Raw genomic sequence first — 21,418 nt, forward strand, 5'->3', positions numbered from 1 at the left:
AGGGAATGGACCAGAAAAGCTAAGGCCAAAACTGAACTCAGGCTGGCTACAGGAATCAAGGATGATAAAAAGTCCTTTTTTAGATAGATAGGAAGTAGTAAGAAAAATAAGGGCAACACTGGGCTCCTGCTAAATCAAATGGGGCAGCTGACAAATGATTCCCAGGATTCCCACCATACCTATAGGCTCAGCAGTGCGTCGCTCACTAGCACTATGTCCAAAGAAGACTTGGGGGTCATGACTGACCACAAGATGAACACGAGCCACCAATGCAATGCTGTAGCTGGCAAAGCAAATAATACCCTGGCTTGCATCTACCAATGCATCTCAAATAAGACCCAAGATGTCATTCTCCTGCTTTACTTGGCCTTGGTGAGGCCACGGCTGGAGTACTGCATTCAAGTCCACACTTCAAAAAGGATGTGGAGAAGCTCGAGAAAGTCCAGAGGAGAGCTACACGCATGATCAGAGGTCAGGAGAGCAGGCCTTATGAGGAGAGGCTGAGAGACGGGGACAAGCTTGGAAAAGCGCAGGCTCAGAGGGGACTTGGTGACATCCTATAAGTACATCAGAGGTTTACATCAGGACCTGGGAGAACATCTGTTCGCCAGGGCTCCCCTAGGGTAGACAAGGTCTAACAGTCACAAACTGCTGGAAGACCGTTTTAGACTGGATAAACAGAAAAACTTCTTTACTGTCTGAGTGTCCAGAGTCTGGAACAGACTCCCCTCAGAAGTGGTGCAAGCACCTACTTTGGACACGTTCAAGTTGCGTTTGGATGCTTATCTTGCTGGGGTCATCTGACTTCCTGGCCCTTGGACGGGGGGGCTGGACCCAATGATCTCGTGAGGTCCCTTCAGCCCTAATGTCTATGAAATTTATGGAAGAGGCTCTCTCCTTGGCTTCTTACTAGGAAGGTAATGAGTGTGTGGGTGCCGTGCAGAACCTGGGAGCAATAAAACTTTAAAAACAAGATAGATTAGGAGTGTTTTTCTCAGGGGACATGCTGCATCCCACCCTAATATTGATTAACAATTAATCTTTATAATAGGTATCAAGCAAAGGTTTATGGTATTTGCATGCCAGCAGTGAGTGATAACATCTAATTGGTACAGACTGGTTTCATGCATTGGTTTGGCTTGAACCACTTGGCTGTCCTTCTCTGACACTTGATGTTACCTGTGGTTTTAGCTGAAAGGAACAGGAGAGCTGCCAGCCACTCCATGCTGGTGGCTCATAACATTGGACAGTGTCAGTGCGGTAAAGCAAAAATATTATTCCTATGCAGTGTAAATCAAATCCAGATTGAAAGCAGAACCATGGGGGTGGTGTTATTAAAGACCTACTAAATGTAACTGCATTACACTGGGCAGGGGCTGCACGGGCCCTGCACTGACTCTCAGCTCCAGCCCCAATCTGGTCCCTGCAGCCATATCCTGGTTGTGTGCCATACCTACTGCCACACACTGCCCCAGCACACGGGCATGCTCCCAGGTGCCCCCCCATCTCAGATTTACCAAAAATAATTATGATCATCCTACTTAGCACCACTGAGGTTCCCAATCAGTCTTTAGAGCAGAGCTGAAATAGCACAGCAGAAATACTACAGCTGCATTAATGTCGTGCTCCACATGGGCAAGTGAATTTGCTTGGAGTATATCAGCTAGGGCAGAGCATCGTGCTATACTGCTCCTGGCATCCAGACAAGCTCAGGTACCTCTGCGTGGGCACCACATGGTGCTGTAGATCTGTCTACGTGACAACAACACCTGTAATCACACTCAGAGGCTTGAGGTGCGCTCCATCAGGAGCTTGTTAACCAGGTCTGCATGACACTTCAGGCAGGTTACTTGGCTCCTAGACTTAAAATAGATATTTGTATTTGCTTTACTCTAACAAGCTATAAAATGATAGCAAATCTATAATCCCTTCCAGTATCTGTGGTTGTGACTTTCTTTTATGAAGCAAATAAAATGAGATTAGTCAGATCTGTTGCCTTCTAGGTATGCACCTTGGAGCTACGCTAACTTTGGTCATATTGGCTCTTCAGTAGGGCATGATCCTGCCAGACAGTGAAGAACAGCGGAGTGATGCTGAGTGTCCTTATTTCCTGATGGCTTCAGTGGGAGCATAGGGTGTTTGGAAGCATGCATTTGCAAAGATGTGCCGGAGTAATAACATTAATCAAGAGTGACGTTGAGTAAGACGCAGGGGCGACTAATCAGAGACTAGCGTCGCTGATGTTGGCATAACTGGAAGCCTGGGGACATAGTCCAAGGATAAAAAAATAAATTCTTATCTAACTAAGGAGTCATTTACCCAGAACTGGTTACAACATATTCTTAAAGACAGAAAAAAACAAAGCAAGGAAATCTCTTGCACATGAACTTATTTTCTATGCCATTAAATGATGATAACGTAAAGCTGAACTTATCTTACATTAAAACTCTGTGCATTAAAATCCCATTTCGAGTTAGCACTTTGCAAAGTCTGCCATACATTCCTCATGTACACGGACAGATTTAATCTGGCTTGCTGCCTGCCAAGATGTCGTTTGTCGATAAGGTTGAAGAATGTATCTGAGGTCTTTCAGAAACCCGCTTTTGGCATCTTCCTTGTTAGCTGGAGTTTGTTAAGCTACCTGGAGCTACACTGCTCATGGGTCCACTCAGAATTCAGGCCACTTGGCATAGTACATTTGGCAAGCTTCTTATTGCGCCCAACAGCCATCTTTTTTGGAAACACAGCTCCCGACTTTGACAACCTATTGAATTCGAAGAGTCTTGAGGACTGGATCCCACAGAAGAACTGAACCGGTGCAGGAAAGATGCACCAAAACACAGGCAGCATCATTGGAGAGAGAACTGTAATATAAAGGATGTGTCCTGGATGTTGATAACTCTGGCCTTAAAGACATACTGTTTTCGTCATAAGCATTAGTGCATGGGAGTGTTTCATTTCCTGCCTTTTTTGTCACACTTCCTCAGTCCTAACCTATGCAAACACTTGATGCTATATCAGGGGTGGGCAAAATGCGGCCCATGGGCTGGATGCAGCCCGCCAGGCCATTCTATCTGGCTCGCGGGGCCCATAAAACATTTAGAAAATTAATATTTATCTGCCCTGGGCTGCCTGTCATGTGGCCCTCGATGGCTTGCCAAAACTCAGTAAGCGGCCCTCCGCCCAAAATAATTGCCCGCCCCTGTGCTATATCCACAATGCAGAGAAACTCCTGAAATCGAAAGTTGAATGAACTCTTGCCTTAAAATACAGATTCTTTCTAAGGACAAGCACCTCACTTGGGGTGGCAACAAACTTTCCATGGGCAAAGCCAAAAACAACATCCAAAGACTGGGTAGGGAACTGGCAGGCCTTTTCCGAGCATTTTCAGATTCATCACTTGACTTCCGTGCAAGCTGTTATAAGGCTTTAGGTTATAACCTTATGAATTCTGCAAGAATGAGCTCATTACTGTGCTGGGAGAGGAGCCCAGGTGCTGGACGCCGGGGCCGTGGTGAGTCAGGAGATGTAACCTCCTTCTGTGGGTCAGTATTGAACCGTGCATCAAAGGCACTCTCAGGCACTATGGTGATGGTGGAAAATGAAACTCAAACCATAGCTTCTTCTTTCTGTCTTGCTTCTGTCTCTCTCAGCTGTCCCTAGGGGATTTTATTAGCTGACCTATATGAAATGTGAAGGCCACATCTATGCTATCTCCCTGTCTTGCCTGGGACTGCTGGTCAGCAACAGGCCCTGCCCATCCCCAATTCACCTGTGCCAAAACCTTGCATGTAGGCAGCATAGACAGCTCTGAGGGGTCCTCAAAGTGAGCCCAACAGTAGCTCTCGCTCACATGGACCTATCCTGTCTCATTGCCGGGCCTGAGCATGCCTAGACGAGACTTGTGATACCAACCCCAGCATCCTGCCTATCTTAAATGGCCTCTGTCTTTGTAGTTGGGAACGGGACTTCTCTTGGATCCTGACTGAATCGGGGTGGCAGCATTTCGGTGATGGGAGCAGGCAACGGGGCGTAGTTTCAGTGAGAGTGTTTTGGAGGCAGTGAAGACCAACCCTCCTCCTCCCCCTGGACACACATCACCCTTAAAAGCTCTATACCTGCTAGTATTCACCTACCCACATTAGGCACTCAAAACGTTGCCTGTTGGATCCAGGTCATAGCCTGGATATATGAAGATATGAATATTTAAATGTTGTATCTAAAGTGGAATGGTATTAACATAATCCAACTTGCGATGTCCTCCAGGAGTGTCCTAGGAGGGAGGAGTTTTGTGCTAAATCTCTGCTCCATATCAAGCAAAGGAAAAATTTGGCCTTGGGACGTCCACACTGAAGGCGAATGCCCTGACCGTTGGGTTCCTCTTTGCACGAGGCCTGATACAACGGGCTTGCGCTGGGAAAGCCAAGAGCCTCGTGTCCCATGGGTGAGAGGGGTAGAAATGACTACTCCCAGGGCTTAGGTATCAGCCTGCTCAGTGGGATCAGGATTTGGGAGATCATGAGCTTGTCCGGAAGCAGAAATATAGGTCCCTAGGTGACTATATTGTAGAAACATTAGACATCAAGGTGCCTCCAGGGTTATTTGACAAGAGCGCAGGAGGTTGGAAATCTATATTTCAGACCTTTTAAATGAAAGTTGAGGAATCTTTTTTTGTTCTTTTCTTTCAGTGCTCACCTGTCTCTGAAGGTTGGACCCAGTGCTCACTGAGCAAAGAAGTGGGAGTCTTTCCAGGAGATAACTGGGCTTGGCGTTAGGTGTATGTGCTTTCCATCCATGATACTTCCTGGCCCTCTGGGCGACTGATTCACGTTCAGTGGCTCAGATGATATCCCTTGATGTTTTTACAAGGGCAGACGGCATGCAGCAGAGACATGTAACATGAAGGTGACAGGAGCATTGCATGCAAAGACCCAGGGCTGGAGGAACTGTTCGGTGCATGAATGCCTCGCTGCTGTGCTTTTCAAAATGTTTACACAAGGATCGTCATAAACCTCGCTGTATTGAACCAAAGATGCAGTCCAAGTTGTGTTAACCCAGGCCTTATCTGCAACATATCATCGTGATCAGATGCGTGGGGGAGAGAGAGAAAGGTAAAGCCGCTCCTTCTCTCCAGCCTTCTCTTAAAGCGGGGCGGGGATTGCTGGGGTGCTAGGTAATGATTTGTCATTTCAAGGGCTTGGGGTTGTCTCTCTCTCTGCAGATGAAACCTTGGCCGTGATTGACAGCAAGGCTGTTTCGGCCTTCTCTATTGCCGTTGACAGGTAATAATGAAGCTTTGTCAGTCCCTAATGGACATGGATATGCCCGACTATGTCGAGTCCCTGGACTCCTCTTACACCATGCTGGAGTTTGAAAACCTGAGAGTGCTTCCCAATAACACGGGTGAGATCTCTGTTCACTTCCTCCTAAATAACTGCTGTTACCCTTGGGAAAAAAAGTTGGACTCCTAGAAAAGATAGCTAGGACACAAGGGGCAAAGGGTGGACGGTGTAATATTGAAGCAGATGAAGTGTCAGTCTTTGTTGTGCCTGTCATTACGGTTAGGCACAAGCTCCATGTAATGGCTGAAATGCGTGGTACCTTTCTAAATGATTCGGTGCTCGACTGTGCAAGCCACGATACGAAGGCTGGGCCGTTCCTGCCCTGGAGAACACGCCGCCTCTTTTGAGCTATTTGTGGGGCTCCGTAATATTTCTTCTGTTTGCTTTCTTAAAAGCAATTCAACTACTTCATAAAAAGCTGCTGTATTCTCTCTATATGAATTAGACACAAATGTGTCGTGACTTTTGAGGGGAAAAAGACATAGTTTGAGTCATTTAGTTCTTAAAACGCTATTGCCTACATCGTTCTTCACACAATAAACCATGTGTTGGACGGAACGTATTCAAACATATTTACATGATGTAGCAAATACTAAACCTTGGGCTTGACTAGGAGCATTGCTGCTTATTTTTCACCTATTGAGCTTGACTGAACGTCTTTTCAAGACACAAAGAAGAGGATTGTTCTGTGTGTTTTTTCACCGAAAAGTCTGTGCCCTGTTCCAGGAAAGCAATTTAGTGAGACATTTGGGAGTGTGGCACTCAGGATTTTGTTTTCAGGCATTTTAGTAGTAGCCCGTCTTTCCAGCACACGAGTCAGTCATTGTCTCAAATGCAAAGCAAGGCAGCCATCGTAAATGCTGTAGCATAGGGCTAACATCACAAATAAATTGGATTAAAATGAAAACGTTGGAAACTGCCTGCTTGGATAGTCTAAGCAACATTTATTCTGAGCTGTCAAAAGTGTGTTTTTTTCTGTTTAAGATTGATTTCTCACTGCCTCTCTTACACTTGCTCATTAGTGCCCTGGACTATCAGTGCTTCAAAATATCTTTTGCTGCCATCTTCTGCCATTATGCAAAGCTTGTGCACCGCAGGGAGGCTTTCAGAGCATCAGACCAACGGAAATTCAGAAATGTAGCCTGGCCTCGAGAGAAGTTGTATGACTAGCCCTTGGAAGAGGATTTTCAAACGTCTGGGTTTTAATTTGGTTGTAATCCAAACGCGTCATATGGTTTGTCACATCCATTTGAATAACGAGGTAGACCTTTTTGGTTTTTTGTAAACCAGGCTACAGATTTCCCCCAAATCCAATAATTTCAACAGAAATGTTCCAATTTTTGCATGCCCTCACACAGTAGAAATGACAGGTTCAGTTTTTTGGGGTTTTTTTTTTTAAGTTTGTAGAGTTTATCTAGGTTAGCATTGGGCTATTTGTTTTATTGTTAATCAGTAACTGGCTCTCTCAGGAACCAGTTGTTTTGACATTAGCTTGTTTGTCTTGGGTAAGTCTCTTCTACAATTTGTAAAACGAGCTCTTAAAAAGAGACGTGAAAACGCCACGCGTGGAAATGTATCACGAGCCATCAGAATTCAAGCCACTCAGCTAGGCCACAGTTTTAGCAATATTTTTACGAAGTTGGGAAATAGAGAAATAAAGAGAAAAACAGGAGAAACAAACTTCTTTATTTCCCAACTTTAGATGGCATTTCTAAAGACATAGGATCCTAAATACACTGTGGAGAGATTTAGTTTGAACCTATTTTCTACGTTTCCCCATTTAAAAACAGGTAAATGTTGTCCTACATTCGAGTGGGAGCACTATCAGGACCTCACTACATATCCAACTCCATTAAGGCCTAGCTCTTGGATTTCAAACATCTGATTCTGAGCTTAAAAGATGCTCATCATCCTTGCCCTGGTAGACCTCCATTGACTTTAGAGAGAAGAGGGCGAGCCATATAATTTAGGAGTAACTCCACTAATTTGTATATTATTTCCTGTAATTGAATGACCGCAAATTTAAAATGGATCATTTATAGTTAACCTATGGCATTTATTAGCACAAGATATTTTTAAACCAATAGTTTTTTTTTCAAGTATTATTCAAGCATATTTAAAAATAATACTGTAGTTACCTTTATCTAAAAATAAAGCTAAGGGCTCTCCAATCTCATCAAATGATCATGAGCTGAAGACAGAAACCTAGTACCTTTCTGGAGTATAGGAATGCATTATATTCAGGTGGAGGACACATACTTACTAGTCACTCTGTGAGAGAGGGAATACCAGGCTAGCTTGAACATTAATCTCATCAGTGGGCCTTCGATAGAGGCCGTTAGTCTAATTGTTTCCTTAAGGTTTAAAATCATTATTGTTTTATCACTATAACTATGGCAGCTGTTGATAATAGGCTTTGTTCAGAGAAGATCAGTGCAGCTATCAGTTTTGCTGGGTTTAACTGTGTGCCAAATCCTCTAGCAATGTAAAATTTGCAAAGAATGTGAGACCTGGGTTTCTCCCCGAAATCGCTACTTATGTTAATTCATTTATGAAAGATGTATTGCAGTCAAGCAGCAAGTTAACTGGAGCTTGTTAACACATCAGTGCATAGTATGTACCATGAGAAAACACAAATAAAACTGAAAATGTTTTTTTTTAGTTAGAAATTTCATGTGGGTTTTATGAAAAGTGTTTTGTTTTTTTTTAATTTGGAATATTTTCAAGACAATTATTAACTTTTGTGGGACAAAATCCCATACTTCCTTTTCCTTTTCTTCCTTACAAAAAATATGGGGGGACAGAGAGGTAAAAAAATAGTGAAAGCTTTCCCCCACAGCAAAATAAAATGTGGGTTAAAAAAATGGGATCAACGTAATCAAAATGTTCTATGTATTGTCGTGTGAAACACCATTTTTCTCCGACTGGTTTTCATCAAACGTTTGACCAATTTGAAGGTTAACCTTTCTTTCTTTGCTATTATGATTAAAACACCAATATTGCTTAGGCAATCATTTTTAATCTTTTAATAGTCTGTGCATGAATAATGGGCAAATGCGGTTTAGGTAACTCAGAGAATAGTCCAAAACGCAAAGCAAGAAATCCATTTTGACAGTGGAAGTGGGCATTTAAAACGTTGTCGCATTTAGATGGAAATAATGGGAAATAAGGAATAATGGCTATGTTAATCTTCTTCACAAAACGAGTGTTCTGGTGGCAAAACTGTTCCCTCTTGGGACAATCGTATTTATTTTACCATGGATAGAATTACATCTTCATTCTTACATCATGTTTAATACTGGTGTCATCACCAATTGCATCAGAGTTATCCCTTTGCCAGCGAGAGTGCAAACAATATTCGCTTTAATAGCGTTATTCCTTTCTTCACTCTTCTGTTCAACCACCAATGTGACTCTGAAGAGTTCATCACGACTCTTTTTCAAATGTCACTCTTGGGCCAGATGCAAGTTGACCCTGGCTTAGTCCTAATTAAGGCCAAAGCAATAAGAGATGTTTTGCCAGTTAAGAGTGTGAATGTCTGAATATGCCACAAGTTATAAATTTGCTTGCAGGACACTTCACCCTTTCTGGCTGGAGAATGTGGAGTTTGAGAACAGTTATCTAACTTGTTCTTTGTTTTGGAGCAAAAGACTCGGGTTTTGGAACGCAGACAGCTGATGTATCATGCGATTGAATTGCATAGGACCAGACTTTCAAAATGGGGCCCACTCCACCCACAGTTTGGCAGTTGTAGATGTTTTTAGTTCTTGTGTTGTCTCAAGCTGAGATTCGTAAGTGCAAACCACAAAGCAGGTACCTGGGTAGAAATCCAGGGATGCAGTGTGGTGCGGTCGAGTTGTGGGGGCTGCAGAATTGGCAACCAGAATGCATGCACCCAGGACTGACTTTTGGCATTTAGTTTTGGAAGCATAAATTCAAAGGCAAGAATTGAAAATGCAAGTTGCTGCATCTGCAGAAATCTCTGTCACGAGTAGGGTGCAGATGAAACATTTTATCATCCCCTTAGAGCAGTTATGCCCAATCTTTTGGCTTCACGAGCCAGGTGAGTAGTGCGGGGCTGGTCCCTTGGCTGGATTGGCCCCTGTGCTGTCTATGCCCAGCTTTTGCACTCCCAGATTGGGCCCCATGTGCTGGGATCACACCCTGGGGCTCTGCACTGCTCCCACCCGAACCTGTGTGCTGGGATTGGGCCCTGCCCCACCACTGCCCAGCCCCGCACTCTGGGATGAGGCTCTGCATGCCAGGATCAGGCCCTGGGGCTTTGTACCACCTTTGTCCATCCCCACACACTGGGATCAGACCCTGTGCCATCTTGCATGGCTGAAGGGCCACACTCTCTGGCTCACAGGGCTCTCCATGGGTCTGGAAATTTGGCAGCAGGGGAGCAGCAATTAAGGCTCCCAGCATAAATTTTAGGACCTATGGAGAGCCCCAGATGGCACAGCACTGGGGGCTGCATCTGGTGTGTGTGCTGCAAGTTGAGCCCCTGCCTCAGAGTATCCGTCTCATTGCCAGAAGTGGATTTGACTCATCAAAATTAAATATGAATTGGATTCTGCATCCCAATCCATATAGTGGGATTCAGATCTGGGGTTTGAAAAGGGAGCCTGTTTTTTCCTACTGAATGTCTTACAGTAAATCCAGGACCTCATGCAAGGCCAGAGCCCTATTCTTGTAGGCACTGTCCAGAATGATAAATACCTCTGGTTTAAAGGAGAGAGTGGCGACATTCTTTGCAAGTCAATAGTCAAGCTGCAAATTGGCCCCAGGTATCAAAAGTCTTAACTACAAGACCAACCTTAATCTCATTTCTTCTCATTTCATTCATGTCTTCCTTGCACACGTTAGGACATCATCTTATATCAAGTCTCTAGTATATACTAAGGACCACATTGATCTAGAATTGAACTTCCCCAGGGTTTGACAGGCTTGTTTATATAATTTTATAGCCTGGAGGCTAGCTGTAAATGCCCAGATTGCACACTGATGAAGCAGCTCTGCTGAAACTCTTGCAAGTTATGGAGTCAGACATCAGAGATTTCTGGCAGACAATTTTGGCAATGATTATCTCTTAGTGATACACCCAGCGCGGAGAGACAGATGCTTGCACTGCAATGACCATTCTGCTCAGAAGCCGTCTAGGACTGAGATGACCTTTAGAGAGAGTGTCTAATTATTGATTTTTCTTTTAAAAAGTTCCATCAGGTGTTTCCTGCTACCAGAAATCCCATAGATATGTCACTGGAAAACTTTCTGAAACATTTCATTGAAAGATAATCCTTTGGCATTATGGAGCTGGGCAACTCTATCCATTACACATCATTGTGCTCCTGTGTTGGAAAAAGTAGGTGTCCTTCCAGAGCCTGTGTTTCCCTTTCTCTCTCAATAGAGGCCCTTCCAAAACAAAACCCCAAGCCAAAACATCACAAAGTGTTGTGCAAGGCTTGAAATTCAATTCCAGATCCAAACTTTGCATCTGGATTTTTATGGTTCACGTGCTCCTTTGTCTCACTCTTCCTCTGTTGGAGTCTGCCATTAATTTGGGATAGGAGTATAAAATAGTGATGGACTTGGCAGTATACAGCTGCTCAGCCAATGTGTCTACGTCAAACTACTATCAACTCGTGAAAAGGAAACGTCATTGTGCACTCTGGACTGGACTTTACTGTGCTCGGCACTCATCAAGTCTACTCTAATTTATAGCCGTACAACTTCACTGACCTCAGAGGTGTTTACATGGTTTTGTAGGTGTAAATGTGAGGAAGAAATTAGCCCCTTAACGTGAAAGCAATAATATCATATGATTCATAAGGTGCACTGAGGTTATTCACCCACAAGGAATGATGTCAGGGCATCATGGGAGACAAAGTCTGACCAGAAACAGGGTTCATGGAGGAGAATGGGGACATGAGGGCCCCAGAGCTACAGTTTTCTCAAGGCATTGCAAAAATTCAGGCAGGTCATGGGTTCAATGTTGGTACAAAACAAACCAATGCGTTTCATTTTGATTTTTTTGACTGGAAAATTCTACCGATGCCAAACTTTTCTTCCAACCAATTTTGATTTTCTTGAAGCCTCTTTCTCTGGTCAGAAAAGGTTTTATTCAACTTGATTGTCCAGAATGTGGTGCTGATAGCACCACTGAAAATGGATTCACTTCGCCTGGCGTGAGCACATGTGTTAGGTCAGAAAAGGGACATGTCTACGTGAGACGGTTACTGTGCATTGGCCTAATAACACTGCACTCAGTAGCTTGTCATGGCAAAAACTGTGCGAATAGCCCACTGCGTAATGTTATTAGGCTACTGCTCATTAAATGTTACTAAAAAACCGGGTGCTAGTGTTACTGCGCAGTAACTTTAGGTACTATGCATTTAGTTAGTGCTTTATTAAGGAAGCAGTAAACTAAATGCGCAGTATCTAAGGTGCATTAATGAACATGTAGACACGCCCAAGGTAACAGAATTGTTCCTGAAATGGCTGGAGCCAAAAGCTCGTGGGCCTTACTCAAGCAAAAGTCCTACCAAGTGAGGGTCATATTATGAACACTTTACTCACATTAGTGACAAGTGTAACCCTCATTGACCTCACTCACCAGAATGGTTTTATTAAGCTGGAACTAGGCTTTCATAGTCTGGTCTTGTGTTGGGTAGATGGCCTGAGGACAAACTGGGTTTCTTTGGAATAATGGATCTTTGAATTCTGTGCTGGTCATCTGGGCCCAGCTGTACTGGATTGAATGGGATTACATGGGTGTAACTGAGAAGAACTGGCCCCCTTTTATCTTTATGTTTATTGTGCAATTGAAAAAAAAATTGGAATCAAATGAACCCTGAGGAGTTGTTTATTATGGCCAGTCTGACCACTTGCTTGTTCAGAAAAGACTTGGATGAAGCCAGAAGATATTCAAAGATCGAGCTGATCCTGACAAAATACAGCACTCTGGAGATACCGTTTCCGTTTCATTCAGTTCCATTGTGCTGTCACCAATGGAAGGCTAGCAAGATCAATGTGAGCTTCAATGATTTGCCACATAAGAGTCTTATCTGCTAAGACATTGAGCATTTTTCCCAGGGCTGAGCACACAACATTCAGTAACCTTAATGAGATCTGGGGACCACCTCCACGTTGGGAGGTGGAGAATAGTAATTTCTGCCCATGTTGTCTACAAATTACTCACGTGCCATTTTGTTACCTTGTCGTTCTTATTCCTCAGTATGGCCTTCCCTCCCCCCCATCCATCTGTTAGAGGTTTTCATTTAGTTTATAAAATTTGTCAGTGCAGCAGTGATAAGCTTATGATGTTTGTACAGTATCATGGAGAACGGGGCCGTGCCCTTTTTGCCCACTGGATACCAACGCAATATAAATGTTAAATAAAGTTAGTTTGATCTACCGACAACTAAAGTCACTCTGAGTTGGTTCAGGGCCAGCGGCAGTGGTTAGATACCTATGTCAACTATCACAATTATGTGTTTTAGGATGTTTCTTAGACATTAATCTTTCCATATGTTAAATGTGCTTAAGACAGGAGCATCTTCATGTTAAGGCAGGAAAAAAATGATTCCTCACTTGAAGAGGTGTAAGTTTAATTTATTCCATGCAGATGTAGCTCTTTTTGACTGGTGCTCATCATGAGGTTAAATCAATTTGTTCCACAGGGCCAATATGAGCAATTTGTGCTCCTCCAGTATCCCAGGATGCACTGCTTCCAGCCTCTCCCCTCCCCCTCCCCGAGGACAATTTATCCTCCTAAACTCTGGATGAGACCTGGAGAGGCAGGCAGCCCTAGGAGAACTAGAGAGAGCTGGGAAGAGGTGAAGAGCCACAGGGCAAGCTGGGCAGCTGCCAGCCCCACCCTGATGACCAGCCCCCTCCACCTCTCCGGTTTCCCCCAGTTGCCCAGCTCCTTGGCTTTCCCTTGCTCTCCATCTATCCAGGGCAGTACAGAGAATACAGAGAGCGGGGGACGGGTCCAGTAACACTCACAGCACGTTCTAAATTTAATACCACCTAACATTCAGTGCACCAACATTACAATGTGTAACAACACCCTCGCATACAGGTGTGAGCTCCCTTGTAGGAAGAAATTTAGAAGCAATTTTCAACAAAATGGTCCTGAGATGCTTCTTTATTAGCATGCCGAGGTTATTTGAGTTGACAGGAGTGTATTTGTTGGAATAGGAGTGTAGGTTGTAGCCGTGTTGGTCTAAGGACACAGGCAGACAAGGTTCCTTGGGTGAATCTGATATCTTTTATTATTTTTGGGTTGGTCTAATAAAAGATATCAGATTCACCCAAGGAACCTTGTCTGTTGGAATAGGGAATGGAAGCATTGAATAGAAAACAAATCCAAGGAGGGTTGTGCTTAGTGTGACAGCCTTCAAATGGCCAAGCTTTCCATTCTCTGTCATGCAGAGATAGGCAGGCAAGGTTCTTAGAGTAGATGTGACATCTTTTATTGGAGCAGCTGAGTAGTTGGAAAACTGTTCTTAAAAAGTTCTTAGCAAGTTCTTTCCAAATAGTCAGTTTGAATAGATGTGATATCTTTTATTAGACCAAGAACCTTGCCTGCCCATGTCCTTAGACCAACGCGGCTACAACCAAAAACCCCATTTCACAGAGATAGCACAAGCAGGTTTGGAGGAAGGGCAGATGTGCAGCTGGAGACCAGATAGATAGAGCCCATGCCATCATGTTGTTCTGGCTCCTGGGGAAAGACCTAATTGAGTTTCTGCTCCATCTGCAGAACCGATAGCTGCAGAATCATCCAATGCCAGCCTGCTTGCCGGCAGCATCAGCTCCATTTGCTCCATCTGTGGGGACCGCGCCACCGGGAAGCATTATGGAGCCTCTAGCTGCGATGGCTGCAAAGGGTTCTTCAGAAGAAGTGTCCGCAAGAACCACGTCTACTCGTGCAGGTAAAGTGCTCTGCTCGGTTTCAGCACTGGGAGCAGGTTGGGGCAGGGATTGTCTATTATTTGGCGTACAGGGCCTCACACAATAGGACCTCAGTCTCAGCTTGGACCGATAATGATGATGATGGTGATGTAATCTACTTTCTTGAGCATAAGACTTGGAAACTAGGGACTTCTGAGTTCTAATTTCACCTGAGTCTTTGAGCAATCCCTTTCCTGGTTGCATGTCTCCGTGCCCTCACAATTAAAACAGAGGAAAGTTCTAGCATTGAGGACTTGTTTCCATATGTGAAGTGCTAAGTACTTTTACTGGGTGTGGAGTGACCCTAAGAACTCATCGAGTCCTCTCAAGGGAATGTCACAATGGCAAGGAGCCAAAGTCCCCAGGACTGATTTTCGAACACGGGCTCTCTTGCTTTGTCTAACCATTAATGGAAATGCAATCTGCAGGTATCTCCAAACCTGCTTCTCTCCCCCCAGCAGCTGTCTCTTTCTGCCTTTCTGGTCATGTTGGTTTTTAAGATGCACAAATCATACCTCTTGCTGCTATCAACTGCTTTACAGTCAGCCTGTGAACCAAAAAAGAACTGGCTCCGATGGTCTCCACCTTGACATGCAGGGATATATTCATGAGGCTTATTTACCAGAAGGAAGCGATAAATTATACAGCAGCTATCTCGGTTGACCTAAGAAAGATGATGTTTACTTAAAAAAAAACCCCAAAAACCAAAAAAACAACCCACACTAGAGGATTAATTCATATCTAACTGGAACCTGGGAGTTTTCCTTGTGCTGCAAGGGAGATTCCTTGTTCAAGAAGGTCCCAAAATAATAAAAGACGTGTCTCCCTGTCTGTTTTAGATGAAGTTGAATAGGAGGCACTAATAGCTCTGTTCTATTTGATCAATGGCTTGCCCTCGCCAGTCCAACCCCTTTCCTGGTTTAATTCCAGCGACCAAAGGGAAAATCTATTCTCACGTCTCAGAACAAGTTGCTCTCGTCCTCCGGGAGTTCGTGTGAAGCAGCCGTTTCATTGCGTGATCAATCCATGAATCACGGCAATGCTTAGCAGGTCAGGGAAGACCTTCTCATTCAAATCCAAACCTATGCCAAGAGCTCCATTGGCGCTCTGTGAATCCTAATTTGGTGAACCACGCCGCAGCGAGTTTAAGGTCTGGGCCGCACTGTTTATAATGGAGTTGCATTCCTTGCAGACTTCTTCACTTGTTAAGTGGGGTCTGTTCTGCTCGCTGAAACGACCGCAGAGAAAATGTCTATGCAGCACAGTCAGAGAGTATCATTAGACCGTAAAAGCTGAGGCAGATTCACCTTCCCTTCTTTTCCCCTTTAAAATCCACGTAGGGACCTAAATGTCAGCAAGAACCCGGCTCTAACTTTCTTAGACATGAATGGGAGAAAATATCCATCCGAAGAACTTCACTCGCCTCTACGCGAAGTAAAAGGGAGTTCCCAACAGAAGCAGGGGTGCTATCACTAGGATTTAACATCAGATATAAAGGAGAGGAAACAGACTGATTGCTGTTCCCTGTCTGTCCTCTTCTATACTCCCAGGTAGATGATGACATGCCAGTACATGAATTCAGGCCTCTGTTCACTTCTGAAAGACAGTGACTTGTGGAGGACGCATCAGTAGCGGTCTTGGAGGAGGGCAAACCGGGCGACCGCACAGGGTCCCGCACTATATAAAAATGAATTACACTGAATATTTGTATTGTCAATATTGTATTAAGACAATTTCATTGCAGTTTCCTGGATAGGGCAACGTGAAACTGAACTTGAAACTCTCTTTCTTATAGGTCATAGAAATTAAAGCGCCCCAAATGACACTCCTGCCCAGGGCTCCAACAACCCTAAGGCCACCACCGCACACATTAGCTTGTAAGGGAGGAGACCTGGCTTCTCCAACACTTAGGCAGGGTCACCCCACCGGTCAGTCTGTTTCCTCTCCTGTTTCTCTAAATGGGGTCTCCGTGTACAGTGCAATGAGCTTCTGGTCTGGTTTGGGCTTGTCAGGTAACGGAGGGATCCCGAGAGCCTTTATAATCTCAAAGTCGGTCCTGTCTCCTTTCAGGTTCAGCCGGCAGTGTGTGATCGATAAAGATAAGAGGAATCAGTGCAGGTACTGCAGACTGAAGAAGTGTTTCAGGGCAGGGATGAAGAAAGAAGGTAGGTGGTAAAAGAGGATGCATCTTTTGCACGTAGCTTGGAAAGCACAACCTCTCAGCCGGTTCCACAATCCCGCTGCGGGAAACTCGACTGCACACTTTTGTGGCAGTGGGGGACTGCGATCACGCTTCCCCCATGGCTTGCTCCCCAAGTCCACAGCTGGCATCCTCTGTGTAAGCCCCAAGTCTGGAGGGGTTTGGATGTTCTCTGTCTCGCTTGATCTTAGCCAAAAGCATGAGGAGCATCTGAAGCCCAACACTGAGCAGTCTGGGAGGGAGGCTAGTTGCCTGGTGGCAGAGCCGCACACACAGACTTGAATGATTGAGCTCTGCTCGGTCTATATTAAAACAAAGTCCAATAGTCAAGTTCCAAATTTTATTTCAAGGGCCAAATCAGTTCCAAATTTTATTGGGCAATATCACTGAGGGCGCATCTGGGGACATTCGGTTCCCTGGGAACAATTAGCAGCGGTGCACCTTGATGTCCCTGGGGAACGCCTGCGCCATGCTCACTCTGGCATGCGGCAGGTTACCCGGATGGGGTAGGGGAGGCTGGGGCTAGCACAGTTGCTGGCCTCAGCAGCCTTACCTGGGATCCTGGGAAGCTGCAGCCTCATCGCTTCTGCAGCTCGGAGCCTGGCTGGCAGCTGCAGTGTGTCTCCAGCCAGCCAGGCTCCAGTTCTGGGTGGTGCATGCTGTCCCAATGTGTGTTGTCCTGCTTGTTTTTTTGCACGGGTTTTTTTGACCCTGGGTCAAAAAACCCCCCCACGTTGCCAGGTAGCAGTATGGGAAATGCCTGAATGTGTGATAGGTGGCAGCACTACATACCACACGGCCGCGCTCGTCTGGACGTGGCCTTTGCATCTATTTGGAGAGGTCCATTTAACTCCATTTCCATCTCTCAAATGTTAGCTGATGCTCTTTGACACATTTCCTGTTGGTTCCTATGGGAAGGTATTCTGGAATACCTAAACACCTCTTGTCAGGGAAGTAAGTCCCTTGTTCCAAGTTGCTATCTGAGATGGAATAGTTTCAGTTAGGAGGTTGCTGGCAACACCACCGCTCTCAGTAACGCCATGAAAACTGTGCTTTGCTCTTTGCCGATGAGGAAGAATTTATCAGGTGCCAGAGATAACACAGCAATCTTTTGCAGCTGAGGATGATTTTCTTCCATGATTGCCTTATCTGTGGGTCTGATGAATTATTACCAGTTTGATGGGATATAGGGAGTTAATGGACTTGGACGGGATGCTCGGTTTGTACAGTACCTTGTACAGTCGGATTCTTGGCCAAGCTTGCGGTGCCGAAGAGTTACAGCAATAGAAACAGGACGCAAAAGTACCGCAGACTTCATTCCTTGCCTTCGATGGTATCTCGTTGCATAATGTCTGTTTGAAGAAAAAAGATGCTTTTGTGGTTTATAAAGCAAACAAGCAAGTACACTCCTTTGTCCCACTTATGTGTTGCGCCCTTGGAAGATTAAAGAGCTTTTTAATGTAATAGCTGATCAGGGGGATGGTAAAACAGTCCCAGATTGTTGAAATGAACAGATCCAAATATTTTTAAAAACTTAGAAAATGCTGGAGGATTAGATCAGCCCCTACACTCCTGCCCCTTCAGATGGCAGGGCAAAGGAGCTGGTTTTCTGAGCAACTCAGCAGTAAGGATGGCAATTTTCTGCCAGACCCTCCCAGCAAGCTAGATATAGTTAACAGCAGCTTTGCCACTGCTTTAGCTAATGCTATACACTAACCCTGGGGGATCAGGGAACCAGGAAGATGGTGTAAAATAGGGGTAGGTCAAATGCGGCCCACGGGTTGCATGCGGCCTGCCAGGTCATTCGATCCAGCCCACGGGGCCCCTAAAAAGTTTAGAGAATTAATATTTATCTACCCCTGGCTGCCTGTCATGCAGCCCTAAATGGCTTGCCAAAGCTCAGTAAGTGGCCCTCTGCCCAAAATAACTGCCCGCCCCTGGTGTAAAATCATCTTTGCCCTGTTGGAAACCCATCAGGCCTGAGCTGGTTACAGTTCAACCAGGGCCAGGGGTCAAGAGGACAAAATTTTGGTTGCTTTCACTCTCACTTTGACTGGATTTTCTATCTGTCCGTAGTGCAGTGGTGCTCAACCTTTGGCCCCCACGGCCTGGATGAGCCATGGGCTGGATCCCAAGCCCTGCACAGCTGGATTGGGTCCTGTATGGCCAATCCTACATGCAGGGCCAAGTTATCCAGCCTGTGGGGCTCCCCATGGGTCTAGACATTTAGCAGCAAGGAAGCAGCAGTTAATGATGCCACAATCCCCTGCAGCCAAGGTTTCAGACCCCTGGGGAGCCCGGTGGGCTGGATGACACCTCCATGGGCTGGTGTTGGCTCATGGGTCAGGGGTTGAGCACCCCCGAATTAATGTGTTCAGCTGGGAGCTAATGGCACAAGCCAGCACCCCCAGAAATCTGGAGTGAATAATCTACAGAGCTAAAAACCAGTGGGGTAATAATGACTCCATGATAAACTCCATAATGAGTTTATACCAATTTGGCACAGGAATAAATTTGTGATAGGAAGCAGCAAAAATATCAACCGGTTTCTTTCGAGAAAAGTAAATACAAAAATTAGGGGAAAAAAAATGTTAGCCTATCCGGGATGAGGCCGTTACTAAATCAGGTATGTTTAAGCAACCTCGAAATATGGAGCTCTATTTGAGCAGCAATTTGACTTGATCTGAAACCTCATTTTTTTATAGGTTTACCAGTAAAGGTTGTAAAACATTGGCTCGCTCCTTCAATATCGATTGCAGCTAGACGGGCAGATGACTCATTGCGAGTTCCACCTAGGCAAAGCCTTTGAAGCTCCATTTATGAGTGCAAAGCCCGTGGCTGATGTTGCAAACAACTAATGCTTCTTCTACGAAATATTTTAAACACCTTGTGCAGTGTCTTAACTGAAATTGCTTCACTTTCAACAGCTTCACATGCAAAAAAACCATGTGCCTAACTATATGCGCAGCATCTTCTTGAACAGTTGCCTGCACGAACATTAAAATCCAGTTTTTAGCTCTGAATGATATATTCAACTGCAGGCATGGGCAGATGAAATGGTTAGGCTGGGTTAAGAGTGGGGAGGATTATCGTAGCATAGGCAAATCTTGTGCAACTGTCCTTGGCTTCACTCTTAATTTCTAGCAAATGAGACTAAACCACAGTAATTTGGCCCTGAAGGAAATTGTTTCTTCTGGCCACTTCTAGCTAATAATAAGTGGACAGATGAAACAGTGATAGAGCATAACCTGAGGCACGTCCCCTGAGTTGTGAGATCTATCCTTTAGCATGGTGTCATTGTACATCTGTCCAGGCCTGACATGAAACAACTTACCAGAAGACAAACTTTTCTAATGCTAATAGCTACAATGAAAATATTTGGGCGTTATTCCTTGGCCTCATGCATCTATGACCAGAGACCGTATCATCACGACACGGACAGTTGGTTCTAATTGTCTTAGTATAAACACGAAGTAATGTTGGCGCCGGTGTCTTTACTCTGTTCTTCGCCGGCCTATTTATAATAGCAATCAGATTGTTCAGGGTGTGGCAATAACAGTGTCTGCCCACATTGCACGGCAGAGATCGGAAGCCATTCATTCTTCAGGCTTGTGCTTCAAACCACATTTTGGGTGTGATGGCATGTGACAGTATCTCTATCACCGCAGCCTGTGATCACTGCCACCGCACCCTGGTGTGCGACCCACGGCTGCAATGTGGTGAGGTGCAATTTTGGGAAACATTCTGTTCCCGACGTGTTCACTTCTTAGCTAAGCAAAAACATGAGTTGGGATGTTGAGCTGGGGCGTATTTTCCAAGCTCTCTTTGTCAGCTGCAATGTGATTTTCCGTAAGAAAAAGCTAGTGGGATTTAGGGATGTTATTATCCAAACTGGAATATGTCCGTATACTTAGGGTGCTTGACTAGCAAGAAACTTATGGCTTCAAACTTATGCTCCCCAGAGACTCAGGTCATGGTGTGCGGTGCCAGACATGTCCTGGAGAAGTGAATGCTGTGTAATTTAGAGAGAGGCAAAGATTTCTTAGGGGGATATCTTTTATTGGACCAACTATGTAGTTGGCCTAAGTTAGACAAGTTTTTGAGTGCAAGACATTTTTTTTGGTCAGGTCTCTGGTCACAGCGTAGTGGAAAACGGCAGAGGGGAGTGAGACACACATAATTAGCAGAAGAAAAGAAGCTGGTTCCTGGGAGATGGAGGTCTATCAAAGGGGAGGAGGGTCATTCGCACCTTGCCTGTGTCAAAAGAATTCAGGATTTGGGGAAAATACGAGGTGCCATAAACTCAAGACCAGTGTTTAGTCCTTGGTTCTCAGTGTCCAGCCAGCTTATGAATTGTTGTTCCTAAGTTTGTCTTTTAAAGGTATTTGGTAGATTCCCCATTGAGCGCAAGGCCAGTGAGGTCGGAGAGGGAGTGGTTGTTCTGTGGGAAGTGGGCTCCTGTCGATGTGTGTACATCTCCATCCTCAGCCTGACGAAGGGCGTTTGTAACCGAAAGCTTGCAAAGAAGAATTTTCCCAACTATTCAGCGGGTCTAAAAGAGATCAGATTTAGACAAAAAATCTTGTCTGCCTGTCTCCTTTCTTCATATTTTTTTTCTCAGAGAGTTCCTTCTGGCATATAGCTGCTGTGTCATTTCACCCACGCAATTGCCACTTGGTGCTTTGGATCCGGTATATCCTGTTTTGGGAAAGGTGCATGTAGAAACCACGGATTCTGGTGCAATTCACATCCAAGCTAACTTTAAACTAGCTATCTCGGGTACCGGTAGTCTAATCCGACAGCATAGGGCTCAGCATAGGGTCATTTACAGGTAGAGGGGGGCTTCTGGGGCTCCGGTGTAGACGCATGCTGAGCCAGACTCAATGCTATCACTTATAATTGATTTGGGGTCCAT

At 44.9% G+C, this 21,418-nt stretch overlaps 1 protein-coding gene across 1 annotated transcript in view; it reads left to right on the plus strand.

Moving 5' to 3' along the window:
* The first annotated feature begins 5,005 nt into the window (after positions 1-5,005).
* The window catches only part of LOC102377330 (hepatocyte nuclear factor 4-beta-like), a 37,691-nt gene continuing 21,278 nt past the window's right edge, over positions 5,006-21,418 (plus strand). Inside the window, exons 1-4 of the mRNA XM_014519520.2 lie at positions 5,006-5,111; positions 5,222-5,403; positions 14,113-14,284; positions 16,374-16,468. Of these exons, the coding sequence (XP_014375006.1) occupies positions 5,289-5,403; positions 14,113-14,284; positions 16,374-16,468 (382 nt within the window). The 5' untranslated portion in view covers positions 5,006-5,111; positions 5,222-5,288. The remainder of the gene's footprint in view (positions 5,112-5,221; positions 5,404-14,112; positions 14,285-16,373; positions 16,469-21,418) is intronic.

This window comes from Alligator sinensis, unplaced genomic scaffold, assembly GCF_000455745.1.
Source record: "Alligator sinensis unplaced genomic scaffold, ASM45574v1 scaffold228_1, whole genome shotgun sequence".
In the NCBI taxonomy this organism is placed as follows: Eukaryota; Metazoa; Chordata; order Crocodylia; family Alligatoridae; genus Alligator; species Alligator sinensis.